We start from the raw sequence: 15610 nt of genomic DNA, 5'->3' as shown, positions 1-15610 counted from the left end.
TATTCCTAGAGTACGACTTAATCAAACCAGAAATGCTCTACAAATCAAGGGACCCAGAATGTGGAATGACCTTCCCAACCATGTTAAAGACTGTACCTCTCTCAACCAGTTTAAGATAAAAACGAAGCACTACCTAATAAATTCCATGTAACCTACCTTACCCCTCTGTTGCCAACCCATGTATGTTTTTCTTAAAACAACGCTGTTTGTCTGTAATTGTCTGTAATAATTTGTAATTGTATTTGTACTGCTTTTTCAGCCATGTTCCCCCCTCTTTTGTCTCTATTTTTATTTGTTCTCAACACATTTTATTCTTTATACCCATTAGTATTAAGCTTTAGTCATTAATGTTTTTCCTGCCCGAATCGCTTTGCGTAATAATGACTTTAGGCATTGTATGTACTAGCTCTATCTATTAATCCAACAAACTTTGTAAAATCTCTTGTATGTCAGTCAGTCCCCCCCTTGGTGTGGGACGCAGTCAGTCCCCCCCCCTGGTGTGGGACGCAGTCCCTCCCCCTTGGTGTGGGACGCAGTCCCTCCCCCTTGGAGTGGGACGCAGTCCCTCCCCCTTGGAGTGGGACGCAGTCCCTCCCCCTTGGAGTGGGACGCAGTCAGTCCCCCCGTCACTGGTGTGGGACGCAGTCAGTCCCCCCCCCTGCCCCCTTGGTGTGGGACGCAGTCAGTCCCCCCCCCTGGTGTGGGACGCAGTCAGTCCCCCCTCCCCCTGGCGTGGGACGCAGTCAGTCCCCCCCTCCCCCTGGCGTGGGACGCAGTCAGTCCCCCCCTCCCCCTGGCGTGGGACGCAGTCAGTCCCCCCCCTCCCCCTGGCGTGGGACGCAGTCAGTCCCCCCCTCCCCCTGGCGTGGGACGCAGTCAGTCCCCCCCTCCCCCTGGCGTGGGACGCAGTCAGTCCCCCCCTCCCCCTGGCGTGGGACGCAGTCAGTCCCCCCCCTCCCCCTGGCGTGGGACGCAGTCAGTCTTTGGTAATACATTGGTCAGTATTTGGTAATACATAAAATTGTATATTTGTTTACAAATATAAAAGATAAATTGAAAGTTAAAGATGCAAATGTTGCTTGACTAAATATAATGTAAGTAGGATATAATTTGGTGCTCTGTAAGCGCGACTCACTGTAAGATAAGCGAGGACTAGAGTCGAGTTTTACCTCTTGTCCTCCTCTCCCTTCACCCGTCTAGTTATGGACTCACAGAACAGAGAAGTAATGGACCGTGGCGGCAAGAGGTAGGCGGACGACTGCCAGACCATCAATAGTCCCGGAAAAAGACCAAAATACACCAATGATAATATTGGATATGAAGTCAGCCCAGATGGACAGGTCCTAACACTGTTCCTACTTCACCCTCCCGTATGCACCGAGCCTCCATCCCTGAAGGGATTGAAGAAAATTGCTCTGAAGGGCCACAATTACCTCAAGGCTCTGGTAAACTATGAGTTTTGTACCATGTTAGTAGACACCGGCTCTACACTCAATATGATCCAAGACCGAGATGCAAGAAAACTGGGTTTAGATTAGAAGGTAACCGCCAGCGTTAATCGTAAAATCGGCTTTTATAGCGGATACAAAAACCTCACTACAAGGAGGGCGGAAAATGTTGAAATATACCTAGAAAACTGCATAGACTTGGTTACCAAAGTCGACATAATGCCGCCACACATGGATAATTATTTCGGCCTTCACCGAGTCCCAGAGCTTTTCTTTAGTTTTCCTCTCATGGTCGAGTATCATGCAGTTTCAACGGGATAATTCTTATCTCTATTTCAAGAACCAACGTAGTGAAGATAATGGGGTGTGTAATTCCAGATCGTACCTTAGGATACCGTTGCCAGATTCATCACAACCCGACCAATGCACAGAAGAAATACTTGTTGATACGGGGGCGGTAGAGACGAGGGTCTCAAGGTTATATTTGAAAAGAATAGGACTCGACAAATGTCCTCCCACAAAGCTTAGGATACACATGGGGGGTGACGTGTATGTAGATGATGAGTTAAGTGTCCTTCCAAACCCGGAAGACACACATCCCTTCTTCATAGGCAAGGATTTATTGGTGAAGTATAAGTGTGTACTCGACGCCTCCTCATCCTATTTGTTTTTTAACGTGAAGAATAAAACTTACAGGACCCAGCTATGCTGATGAGTCATAAATCGTGACATTATGATGTATAAATGCCTATCTTATGTAAATTATGACCTCCAGATGCCTAACTGGACTTTAATAAAGTGGTGTTTATTTTTGTTTCATTATTTCATGGCTGCCCCTGTACTTACCTGTGTAAAAAATAAAAGTGTGTGTGTGTGTTCGTCTTTACGTCTACGACACTGCCAACAACCGACTGCTGTAACCACGACTTTAAATAAATATGAACTCCCACTAAACACTGCGTATCTAATCGACCAAACAACGTAACATAATCATACATTACAAACCTTTGAGTTCAGGTCCTGAGCCCATTGACTGTACAATTTGTAAATAATCGGTTTTTTAAAGTGTTTTGCAAAAACCAACCCGTAATCGACTCAAGTCCATTACATCCAGCGGTCGACCCCACAGACGCATTCATAAATTTTAACATGATGTTCATTCAAAACCTGAACGTTCTCAAATATAAATTAATATTCTGCGGTTGGAAGAAAACGCTCACAGAGTGGGGGACTTATTTTATTTTATAATAATAATAATAATTAATTATTTAATAAATACAAATAATTAATTAATAATAATAGTCATAATTAATGATTAAATAATTGATAATCCTTAAATGAAGAAGCATAATAGCTCATTATAACGAATAAATAGATAATTAAAGTGGAATTAATTATAGTGACTAATAAGGATTAGTGAATAACCATAAATTATTATACAGAAATAAAATTAATGGATAGCCGTTATAATGATAATGTATTAAATCAAATACAGTGAAGAGACATCTCTAATTGAAAGTTGCATGATTGAATTTACGGTAATTCCAATTCTTGGTATTCTTGGCTTATCACTTTGGGGGTTCCGTCGGAGCATCCACAAGGTAACACAAATTCGTTGCAAGATGGAACAAGTGTCCCCAGCAAACTGCTTTAGCGTCTTCCCTTGGAAAGTAAACCCGGGTAAGCAGGGTTTCCCGGGAGGAGGGTGGGCGTTTTGTAGTGTATCTGGCGAGGAGGAGGCGAGCAAGAGGTCGCCGATCTCAGTGATGGGCTGTTCGGTGATGATGTCACTCACTCTGTGAATGAATATTGTCCTAACTGCCTGGAACTGGTGGGGAGGCAAGAGTGTTAAGCCCTTTTCCTCGAGTGCAGTGGTCGTTGTCGTGGTGCAATCCGCTCTCACACAAGACAGCACATATCAGTCTCCGTGGTGTAGTGGTAAGACACTCGCCTGGCGTTCCGCGAGCGCTATGTCATGGGTTCGTATCCTGGCCGGGGAGGATTTACTGGGCGCAATTCCTTAACTGTAGCCTCTGTTTAACGCAACAGTAAAATGTGTACTTGGATGAAAAAACGATTCTTCGCGGCAGGGGATCGTATTCCAGGGACCTGCCCGAAACGCTACGCGTACTAGTGGCTGTACAAGAATGTAACAACTCTTGTATATATCTCAAAAAAAAAAAAAAAAAAAATATATGACTAAATGCTTAAAGTCAATATGTTGAATGTGAATTAGTACGTATGTGGTATATTCCAAGTTACATTTTCTCCAAGGCCCAAACTCTTCCTCACGTACCAATTTACGTCTCACAGTACCCGTCCATCGCCGTGGACAGCAGAATAGTCGTGATTGGTTCAATTATAATGAAAATTGTAGTTTCAGGTCATATGGGTTGTGAAATTTACCTGCTATAGTCCATGCTCTTAGAATATTACAGATCAGCTACATCCTATTGAAGGCTCGTAGTTTTGTTTTAAGAAATATTAGTTGTTCTTAGTAAATTATAATAAGCACTATAAATTATTACATAGAATAATAGTGCTTCACCAATCAACTTCATATACGCTAGTTAGTGCTTTAAAAATCTTTAAAGAATGTATTGTCGGAACGTTAATAGAAAACGATGTTACGTTGGAATGTCTATGGGGTAAACTACTGCAAACAGGATGGTATAGTGTCTACTACCTACTGTAGGATAAGTATAAGGTCTACTACTGCCTGTTAGGTGGGTAAGGGGTCCATAACACTTGCAGGATGGGTCTGGGCCCAATACCTACCCGTAGGATAGGTATGGGGTCCACTACCGGCTACTGGATGGGTATATGGTCCACTACCACACACATGATGTGTATTGTGTCCACTATACCGCCCACAGGATGGGTATGGGGGTCGACAATCACCCACTGGATGAAAATTGTGTCTACTACCGCCCACAGGATGGGTATGGCCTCCATTGCCGCCCACAGCATGAGTATAGGGTCCAGTTCTGTCCACGGAATGGGTATATGGTTAACTACCGCCCACAGGATGGGTATATCGTCTACTACCGCCGACAGGATGGGTATATCGTCTACTACCGCCGACAGGATGGGTATATCGTCTACTACCGCCCACAGGATTGGTATGGGGTTAACTTTTTTTTGAGATATATACAAGAGTTGTTACATTCTTGTACAGCCACTAGTAGGCGTAGCGTTTCGGGCAAGTCTCTGGAATACGACCCCCACGAAGAATCGTTGTTACAACCAAGTACACATTTTCCTGTTGAGTTAAACAGAGGCTACAGTTAAGGATTTGCGCCCAGTAAATCCTCCCCGGCCGGGATACGAAACCATGACAAAGCGCTCGCGGACCGCCAGGCGAGTGTCTTACCACTACACCACGGAGATTGTAAATTGTACCTACTGTAAACACAGATACAAATACAAATATTTAGTCAGGTAAAGTACATACATGCAAGGTATGATACAAAAGTTGATGGATTTATAAATAGAGCTAATACATACAATACCTAAAGCCACTATTACGCAAAGCGTTTTTGTAGGATGGATGTAGGGTCCACTACCACCTGTTAGGTGGGTAAGGGGTCCATACCACTTGTAGGATTGGTCTGGGCCCAATAACTACCCATAGGATAGATATTGCGTCCACTACCGCCTGCAGGATGAGTATGGGGGTCCACTACCGCCTACAAGATGGGTATGGGGTCCACTAGCATCCACAAGATGGGTATGGGGTCAACTACTACACACAGGAAGGGTATCCGGTCCAATACCACCCACAGAATGGGTATGGGGTCCACTATACTACCACCTACAAGATGGGTATGGGGTCCACTACCACCCAGAAGATGGGTATGGGGTTCCACTACCTTCCACAAGATGGGTATGGGGTCCACTGCTACCTACAAGATGGGTATGGGGTCCACTACCACCCAGAAGATGGGTATGGGGTTCACTACCACTACCACCCACAGGATGAGTACAGGGTCCACTACCACCCACAAGATGGGTATGGGGTCCACTGCCACCCACAAGATGGGTAACAAAGTTATCAATGTTGAAACAGATAGACAAATTTTAAGTTTCAAGTTTATACATATTGTGAAATTGAGAGTCAGTGTAGTAGCATAAATTGGTAAATCATAAATATTGTAAGTTAAGAATCTGATGCGTGTGCGTGCGTGCGTGCGTGCGTGCGTGCGTGCGTGTGTGATACCCTTGGTAAGGGAGAGTGGCAGGTAACCTTAGACGTTCTGCAGTCAAGGTGGGGGGTGGAAGGGTCAAACCCACCCTCCAACATCTGGGCATAGTACCAGCAGCCTCCACAACACTCCATCACTCCGCTACAGGAGACGATGGTAGGTGATGACTTCAACCCAAGGTTCAGCGGTTATCGCAAGTTCTCCTTGCTCTCTGGGGAAAGAAAACGGGGTCTCATCACTTTTGTAAATAACAACATTCCAGCACAGATTATTGATGACCTGCACATGGGGGATGAGTTTGAGCCACTGGGAGTAACCCTTTACTTAAACAATAATGCCCTACATATAATCAACCTATATGTGCCACAGAGTAAACTTGACCTTGACACACTGCCTGAGTTTGTTAATAATAATAATAATAATAATAATTTTTATTTAGGTAAAGGTACATACATAAAGAGATTTTACAAAGTTTGTTGGCTTTATAGATAGAGCTATAGATAGACTTAATGAAGAACCTACCCTGCTGGTCGGTGACCTTAATGCCAGACACCCACACTTTGGTGCCAACTGTCATCAGCCCAATGTTAATGGACGGAAACTGTCACTCTTTGTCAGGGGAAGTGAAAACCTTAGAGTCCTGGGTGATGAACAGCCAACTCCCCTCAGAGGAGGAAGATTAGACTATGCTCTCCTGCTGAATGCACAGGACACGGATGCCAGTACACACATTGTGCACAGTTTATGTAGTGACCATTGGGCACTAATTACCACCGTCGACATGAGCAAGAGAAGGAAAGAGACAAATAAAAGAAAAAGGTTATCACTCGGACCAGATATGAGGCCGCACTTCATAAACAGGATGAGTGACTGGTTCACGGAATACCAAATCCCAGAAGACATTAACACATTTGTTGATGACCTTAATCACCAAATTGAGAGCTGTCTAAGAGTTCCACGCCGTACACCTGGGCGAAGTAACCCTCAGAGGAAGAAAATAAAATGGTATGAGAATGATTACATAAAGATGCTTAACGCAAATGTGCGAGACATGAGTAGAGAGTACCGGAGACATCCCACTGAAAGTAACCAAGAGTTGTTTAAAACTGTGTGTCAAGTAGCCAGGGAACATACATACATACATACATACATACATACATACATACATACATACATACATACATACATACATACATACATACATACATACATACATACATACATACATACATACATACATGTATGTATGTATGTATGTATGTATGTATGTATGTATGTATGTATGTATGTATGTATGTATGTATGTATGTATGTATGTATGTATGTATGTATGTATGTATGTATGTATGCGTATGCATGCATACATACATGCATGCCTACATACATCCATGCATACATACATACATATACGTCCAGTCAGCATATAACAATTTCGGGACAAAATCCAATACAATTTATATTGGTGAGACGCCACTGTGATGAGGAGTTTAAATATCACAGGAACTGTAGGTTAATGTGTGACATAAGTGAGGTTAGATGAGGCATCTACACGCATCAGCTGGAGGCTGATGGAGTCATTTTAAGCACGGCAATAGAGGCTCCATGTCCATTCCAGGTCATAGCTTTCAGTGCCCTGAGTCGACTTTTGCATGTTCCTGTGAGTTGGTTGAGCTCCTCTTTCTTCCCCTTGTTAGAGCCGACAGTGACGCCAAGGTACCGATAGTGGTCAACCCATTCAAGTGTTACACCATTAATTTGCAGTTCTTCATTTGCTCTCCGCTTGTGATGGGAGTATGCCTTCGTCTTGTTTGTGGAGAGAGTGAAACCGAACTCAATACATTTCCTTCCGAGGAGTTCAATGGACTGTTCAATTTTTCTCAAGGTGGGAGCTTGTATAGGACATCATCTGCATATCCCACTTGTTGTGTTCCTTCCGGAAAATCAATATTTGCAATGGCGTTCATAAGTACATTGAATAGTGTAGGGCTTAAGACTCCGCCTTGGGGGGTCCCGAGTTCCATATTCATTGTTCTGGAGACTGCTCCATTGAAGCAAACCTTGGCTTTCCTTCCTGTGAGGTAGTCTTCAACCCATTCATGAGTCTCCCCTTGACACCCATGCATGCAAGCTCGTCCAGGATAGCAATCCCCTGTGCTTTGTCGAAGGCTCCTTTGATGTCAACAAATACAGAGTACCTAGCCGAGTCATTAGCCAAGTAATTAACTATACAATTTGCTGTGCTCCGTCCTTTAACAAATCCATTGACCCCCTCCCCTAACCTGCCTATTTTGTGCAACAGTCGGTTTAGGATGATCCTTTCAAGCATCTTGCAAGTGCATGACACGAGGCTGATAGGTCTGTAATTACCAGGGTCATTAGGCTTCGGTATGGGAATAATTATTGTGTGTTTCCATTGCGTGGGCAACACTCCACTTAGGAATGACTTGTTAAACAGGTGGAGTAGTGGATTCCCAGACACTTCACACAGTGCATTGAGTATGTCGTAGGTGACGCCATCTTCACCAGGTGCTGTACTTTTACCCTTTTTCATAGCGCCCCTTACTTCTTGGGCTGTGATTGGTTCCCCATATTCGTCATCACTAGACAGTGCTCTTGTTATCCTAATTCTTCTGTCATCATGTCGCAGGAGCTGTTCCCTGCCGATTTCTGCAGGAAGGGGGGAGGAGGATGCTGCATCACTCCACTTGTGAATTAGTTCCTCAGCCTTACCCTGGGGGTCTTTGTGAGCCGCAGGCCGGGCTCTGCCCCCCTTAGCTATCTGAATTTTTGCCCACACTTGTCTTGCAGATGTTTCCCGTCCAATAGAGCTAGTGAACTCAAGCCATTGTCTTTCCCGCTCTTTAATCTTCTCTTCCCTGGCTACTTGACACACAGTTTTAAACAAATGGTCACTGCTTGCATCACAAGCGGGGATGTTTCTGGCGGGGGAGAAAGAAACAATTGCGCAGCGCGTCCCGCGGCGTTGCGCGGGCAGTTTGGGGCCGTATAAATACGGGCGCACAACGGGGCTCCGCCTCACTCCGCCTGCCCTCGCCGCTGCCCTCGCAAAACTTCACGACTATTCACGACTCACTGCTGCTCAGCGAGTCGTAAACACAGGAGTTTAGCCCGCTCAACTGTTCTCACAGCATGGACCCTACAACAGTTCCCGCGACAACGACTCGGAGCGACCCGTTAGGGGCGTCCTGCCCTTCTCAACATTTAAGGTAGTTTTTGTGTTTTGTTGGCGCGCGGGACCAGTGTTTGTGTTGGCGCGTCAGACCAGTGTTTGTCTCTTTGTTGGCGCGCGCGCCCTGAAGCACGCCTGGTGGTTCAGCGTTGGTGACCAAATGCAGGTGCAGTGGTCCTAGAGGGGAAGGTGACCCTCGGTGTTATGGGGCACTGGGTTTTCTCCAGTAGGTGGCTGTTATTTGAAGCACACTCGGGAGGAGGCCTGTCCACCCCTACCCTCTCCTTCCCCATCTGCTCAGCCCTGTCCTTAAGCTCCCCACCCAGTCGACGTGAGGTATGCTGTTGGGCGACTTCTGTTATGCCGTTATTTATTATTTACGTTCTTTATATGTCCTTCCTTACAGTCTGACTGTTAGTCAGGGTGTGTTTCCTCACGCTACAATATTTACTGTAATTTTACCTTTGCTTTCGCCCCTAGCTTTAATTTTCATGGATTTGTATTTTCATAAGTTCCTTAATTTATTAATGATTTTAATGGTGGCAAGCTGCATGTTTTTTGCAGGCTTTTCATTCAGGTCTGTTTTAACTTTTGCTTATTGCCTATAAGTTATTAGGTAAAGTCAGCTAGGTTAGGCTAGCTGCTGAGTCACAGGCCTCTGGCCACCAGCTTTAAGTTTAACGGACTAGTTTTTCCATAAGTTTCCTTAACTTATTAACGAATTTATTGCAGTGTCAAGCTCCCTGTTTCTTTTGCAGGTTGTACATTTAGTTTTATTTAACTTTAGCTTATTGCCTTTAAGTTATTAGGGAAAGTCAGCTAGGTTAGGCTAGCTGCTGTGTCACAGGCCTCTGGCCCCTAGCTTTGTTTTCATGGACCTGTTTTCCCACAAGTTTCCTTAATTTACTATTGAAATTTATGCAGTGTTAAGCTGCATGTTTCTTTAGCTGGATTTAAATTTAGGTTTGTTTTAACTTCTGGTCATTGCCTTTAAGTTAGTAGGTAAAGTTAGCTAGGTTAGGCTAGCTGCAGTGTCACAGGCCTCTGGCCCCTAGCTTTGTTTTCTGGATTTGTTTCCATAAGTTTCCTCATTTTATTATTGAATTTTATGCAGTGTCAAGCTGCGTGTTTCTTTAGCTGGTTTTACATTTAGGTTGTTTTAACTTTTGGTCATTGCCTATAAGTTATTAGGTAAAGTCAGCTAGGTTATGCTAGCTGCTGTGTCTCAGGCCTCCGGCCTCTAGCTTTAAATTTTCTTGGACTTGTGTTTTCCATAAGTTTCCTTAATTTATTATTGAATTTAATGCAGTGTCAAGCTGCATGTTTTCTTTTGCAGGTTTTACACTTAGGTTTGTGTAACTTTGCTTGCCTATAAGTTATTAGGTAAAGTCGGCTAGGTTAGGCTAGCTGCAGTGTCTCAGGCCTCTGGCTCCTAGCTTTGTTTCATGGACTTGTTTTTCCATAACTTTCCTTTATTAATGAATTTTATGCAGTGTCAAGCTCATGTTTTCTTTAGCTGGTTTTACATTTGTTTGTTTAACTTTTGCTATTGCCTTTAAGTTATTATGTAAAGTCAGCTAGATTATGCTAGCTGCTGTGTCACAGGCCTCCGGCCTCTAGCTTTAAGTTTTTATGGACTTGTTTTCCATAAGTTTCCTTAATTTATTAATGAATTTTATGCAGTGTCAAGCTGCTAGTTTCTTTGCTGGTTTCACATTCGTTTGTTTAACCTCTGCTTTGCCTTTAAGTTATTATGTAAAGTCAGCTAGGATGTGATAGTTGTCGGGATCGGGCCCTTGCCTCTTGCTTTAAGTTTCTTCTGGCCCTGCATTTATGTTTAGTTTCCTCAGCAAATGTCCTGCATTTTGCATTGCCCTTGCTGCATGTTTTACTTTACTGGTTTACAATTGTTTAACTTATGCTTCACCTTTAAGTAAAGTCAGCTAGGATGTCCTAGATGCTGTCTTCGGGCCTCATGCCTCTCCCTTTAAGTTTATCTCGGACTCGTATTATGATTAGTTCCATCAGCAATTTATTACTAATTATGCATTGCCTAAGTGCATGTCATTTTACTTACTGTTTTACCTTTATACTTGTTTCCTTGACTTTGTCAAAGTTATTAAGTACTGACGCTAGACAGTACCAGTTTCGTTTACCAGTACCAGTAAACGTTTTTACAGTCGTTTTGTCTGCCCGGTGTAGCCCAGAAGAATCTGCAGCCTCCCGGCTGCTGGCTTATCCAGACATGTGTGGCCTCCCAGGACGCTGGTTATCAGACGTATTGTCTGCTCGGTGTAGCCCGGAATATACTGCGGCCTCCCAGGCCGCTGGTTATCAGACGTATTGTCTGCTCAGTGTAGCCCGGAAGATACTGCTGCTTCCCAGGCCGCTGGTTTATTCAGACGTTTAGTCTGCCCAACGTACCCAGGAAGGTTGACAGCCGCTGCCGTCTTAGCTGACTGCGTTCAGGGGCTGCTCCCCAGCCGACGTCCTTCCTGCGATGAGTTAAGCCGACGTCCTTCCTGCGATGAGTTAAGCCGACGTCCTTCCTGCGATGAGTTAAGCCGACGTCCTTCCTGCGATGAGTTAAGCCGACGTCCTTCCTGCGATGAGTTAAGCCGACGTCCTTCCTGCGATGAGTTAAGCCGACGTCCTTCCTGCGATGAGTTAAGCCGACGTCCTTCCTGCGATGAGTTAAGCCGACGTCCTTCCTGCGATGAGTTAAGCCGACGATGTTCTACAGGTATTATATTTATATTGGTCATATAAATACACGGCCTTTCTGGCCGCGGGTTTATCCAGACGTGTTGTCTGCCGGTGTAGCCCGGAATCTACTGCGGCCCCCCCAGGCCGCTGGTTTCTCCAGACGTTTTGTCTGCCTAATGTAGCCACGAAGGTTGTCATAGCCGCTGCCGTCTTCGCTGTCTGCGCTCGGGGGTTCATGTCCAGCCGACGTTCTTCCTGTGGTGAGTTAAGCTGGCGATGTTATTCAGGTATCTTATTTACATTGGCCATATAAATATGTGGTCTTTCAGGCCGCTGGTTTATCCAGACGTGTTGTCTGCCTGGTAGCCCGGAAGTCACAGTGGCCCCCCCCCCCCAGGCCGCTGGTTTATCCAGACGTTTCATCTGCCGGTGTAGCCCGGAACGTTTCCACAGCCACCGACTGTGGAAACTTACAAGTGTTAATCCCGTTTCTCTAACGAATTATAGTCCAGCTTTATTTTGAGCATACTTTGTTTTGCAATTTATAATTATTTATGTTATAATTGTATTAATTGTAATTATGTTATAATAGCACAGTTTGCCTAGTTTCCTCAGTAGTTACAGTACTTTCGTTTGGCTCTTGCAGTTATTCACGTCGCTTATTTGGTTATATTTATGTTATGCATCTCCTCCGTTCCCTTAATGTAATATGGCTATATATCCACGCCGATTGTATACCCTTATTTTGTACTTGCAGATACCACGTGCCATGCCTTGCCCTATTCATAATTATGTTCTACATCTCAGCGCTAACATGCCTCCTGTTCCAGGTTACCTCGGACTTTTCTTTCCCAATCAGCCTCCTTAATTTACTCAGACAGTTGATGCGTTGCTCATGTCGCATGTTTATTTTTGCGTCGCTGTGTCCAGTATGCTTGCCCACTTTTACCCTGCCTTACGTCATTAAGTAAAGACAGCCAGGATGTGCTATTTGCAGAGTTACCAAGTAATTTATTAAGTAAAGTCAGACAGGCAGTGCTAGTTGCAGAGTTACTAAGTAAATTATTAAGTAAAGTCAGCCAGGATGTGCTATTTGCAGAGTTCCTAAGAATTATTAAGTAAAGTCAGACAGGATGTGCTATTTGCAGTATTCGCGGGCCCTTATTTTAGCTTCACGTCTCCTGGCCCTGCATTTTTGCCTAGTTTCATCGGTAGTTACAGTAGTTTATGCTTAGCTTTGCAGTTTAGTTTCCTCAGTGGTTACAGTATTTACACTTGGCTCTTGCAGTTTATTCACGTTACTTATCAGGTTATATTTATGTTATGCTTTCCCTCCGTTCTCTTAATGTAAAAATGGTTATATATGCACGCCGATTGTATACCCTTATTTTGTACCTGCAGATAACACGTGCCATGCCTTGCCCCTATTCAGGTGACCTGGACAGGGGGGTGGCCCCCACGTTGCCTGGGGCACGGTACACTCCAGCAGATGGCGGCGTCGAAGCGTCGTCGGGAACGTCGTATATTTAATGATATCCCGTTCTTTGCCTTCCTAAGACAATGTAAATTAAGATTTTATACGCTTATATGGAAGGTTTCTTATTTTGTACTGGCAGACATCTCGCGACATGCCTTGCCCTTCCTCTTAATTACGTTCTACATTTCAGCACTAACATGCCTCCTGCTTTCAGATTACCACGGATTCCTTTTCCCAAACAGCCTACCTTAATTTACTCCGACAGTTGATGCTTTGCTCATGTCGCATGTTTAATTTTGCGTTGCTGTGTTCAGTATGTTTGTTCATTTTCCTTGCCTTACGTCATTACGTAAAGTCAGCCAGGATGTGCTATTTGCAGAGTTACCAATTAAATTATTAAGTAAAGTCAGCCAGGATGCGCTATTTGCAGAGTTACTTTGTAATTATTAAATAGTCAGCCAGGATGTGCTGTTTGCAGAGTTCCTAAGTAAATTATTAAGTAAAGTCAGCCAGGATGTGCTATTTGCAGAGTTACTAAGTAAATTATTAAGTAAAGTCAGCCAGGATGTGCTATTTGCAGAGTTACTAAGTAAATTATTAAGAAGTCAGCCAGGATGTGCTATTTGCAGAGTTACTAAGTAAATTATTAAGTCAGCCAGGATGTGCTATTTGCAGAGTTACTAAGTAAATTATTAAGTCAGCCAGGATGTGCTATTTGCAGAGTTACTAATTACTAATTACTAGTCTTTTGCTGGGCTACCTTTATGCTTCTCCCCTTCCTGTCTAGGTATGTTTAGGTATGGCTAGCGGTGCGCGAGCCGCGGCTTATCGGTTGGCCCCCCCCCCCCCTGGTTCCCTGTTTACTCGGTCTCGCCCGCTTACTTCCGCATTCTTCCAACCCATTCTACGTTATCGCCTCTCGTTTTTGGGCCTATGTCCTTTCTCAGACCGGGTTGTGTGCCGTCCAGCGCGCCTCGGCGACGTTATCTTTTCTTCGGCCCTCGGCCCTCAACCGCTATCCCTTCCACTGCGCTCTGCCCGCTTGGCGCGCAATGCCGGTTTCTTCTGTTCCCTTTATTCGCAGCCACGACAAGCCGGAACCCCCCCCCCCCCTTCACACCCTACTGCGGCGAGGAAGAGAACGCGAGCCGGATATTCCTCTGATCACCATCAACGCACGCAGCGGTGCCGGGATGCAGCCGCCCAGGGCCTACGTTAATACTATTATCTTCTCTTTATTTGCTGGGCTATATGGCAGTATTAATATTATTCCGTACCGTTACTGTCATTCCAGTATTATTTTATTAAAATATAAATTGATATTATGGTTTGGCGTTGCTTTCTTAATTTCTTCCATTCTGCGGCACTTGCCGTCATCTGTTATTTACGATATTACATTGTATTCTTCATTGTACGATTATTTACGACATTGTATTCTTATTATTATCCTTATTACAGTTACTGAAAGGCAGCTCCCTGCCGTCGATTTCACTTTGCTCCTGTTCTAAAGATGTTGCCGAAGTTCACGGCGTACTAGCTGCGGCTCGCAGACGCTCATTGACAACACAAGACTACACTCAGCGGCCACTCAAGGCAGACTCCTTGGCTTCTATCCAGCCCAATCACCCGTCTGGAGGCAGAGATGGGATAGAGACCAAGGGTAATGTTCCCCGCTCACATTCTACATCCGATTAGGACACAAGCATGTTATAGATTTGGCTTTAAGAATTGGTTCTTATTCCATTTTATTGTTTATGTGTATGTTGCTTAGTTGTTATACCCTTTCTTGGTATATGTATTGTTTATATTCAAGATTTATAGTGTTTCGTCTTACCCTGTTATAGTTGCTTTGTGCCTCCTTGCTGTTCTCCTACCGGTTTTCTCCCACCTTTGCTTAGCAAAGGTACTTCCCCCTTCCGTTTGCTGGAAGATTCTTAGATTTGTTGGCCCCCCTTCATTGCTACAGTATAATTATTCGGATGCTCTTTATTCATCCAGGACTGTTAATTAAGGTTTCTCTTAATTCCTGCTGCCGGGCTCCCTCCCCCGTTTTCGTCTCCGTATTGATTCAGCTAGGGTTTCCCTCTCGTCTGTGCTCTTGCCTGTCACGATAACACTGCACGCCGCTTCTGCCCACCCTTACTGCCTTATATCTTTCAGCTCGGGGGAGGTGAGCTACGCGACAAAAAATCGACGCACGCTCCGACTGGACCAGGTATCGCTTACATGGTCAGGAATCAACACTCTTCGGACCCTACAAGCACAGATCCTACAAGCGCTCCTGTCACCAGGCGAGATTTCTCCAGGATCCTACGCGCTGCCCTCTCGGCGCTAGGCTTGACTTCAGATGACTACGCTCCGCACCCAGCTGTCTCGGGACGGGCTCGCCACATCAGAAATAATGGCAAACGGCAGGCGGAAGAGTAGTGCTCACATCCTACGTCAGACGGGACGTTGTTGCTCTGCTACATTGAGTGCCTCACGGGGCCAACTGGCACTCGCCCTTCGGGGGGGGGGGGGGGGTCCGGCCGCTGGCCTGCGGTGGGGGTGCAGCGCCGGTCCCCAAGTGTCCCGCTGTCCGCAG

The 15610-nt window shown here is 44.9% G+C and overlaps 1 protein-coding gene and 1 long non-coding RNA gene across 2 annotated transcripts in view; one reads left to right on the top strand and one right to left on the bottom strand.

Moving 5' to 3' along the window:
- The window catches only part of LOC138360321 (origin recognition complex subunit 3-like), a 108438-nt gene extending 106453 nt beyond the window's left edge, over positions 1–1985 (bottom strand). The window contains exon 1 of the mRNA XM_069320238.1: positions 1834–1985. Within this exon, the coding sequence (XP_069176339.1) occupies positions 1834–1985 (152 nt within the window). The remainder of the gene's footprint in view (positions 1–1833) is intronic.
- Positions 1986–8823: 6838 nt separating this feature from the next.
- LOC138360318 (uncharacterized) lies at positions 8824–15387 on the top strand. The gene is made up of 2 exons (XR_011226283.1): positions 8824–8880; positions 14485–15387. It is a non-coding gene; the product is annotated as an uncharacterized lncRNA (long non-coding RNA).
- Positions 15388–15610: the final 223 nt, after the last annotated feature.

The sequence above is a fragment of the Procambarus clarkii genome, unplaced genomic scaffold, assembly GCF_040958095.1.
Source record: "Procambarus clarkii isolate CNS0578487 unplaced genomic scaffold, FALCON_Pclarkii_2.0 HiC_scaffold_107, whole genome shotgun sequence".
Taxonomy (NCBI): domain Eukaryota; kingdom Metazoa; phylum Arthropoda; class Malacostraca; order Decapoda; family Cambaridae; genus Procambarus; species Procambarus clarkii.
This window is presented reverse-complemented; position numbering and strand designations above follow the sequence as displayed.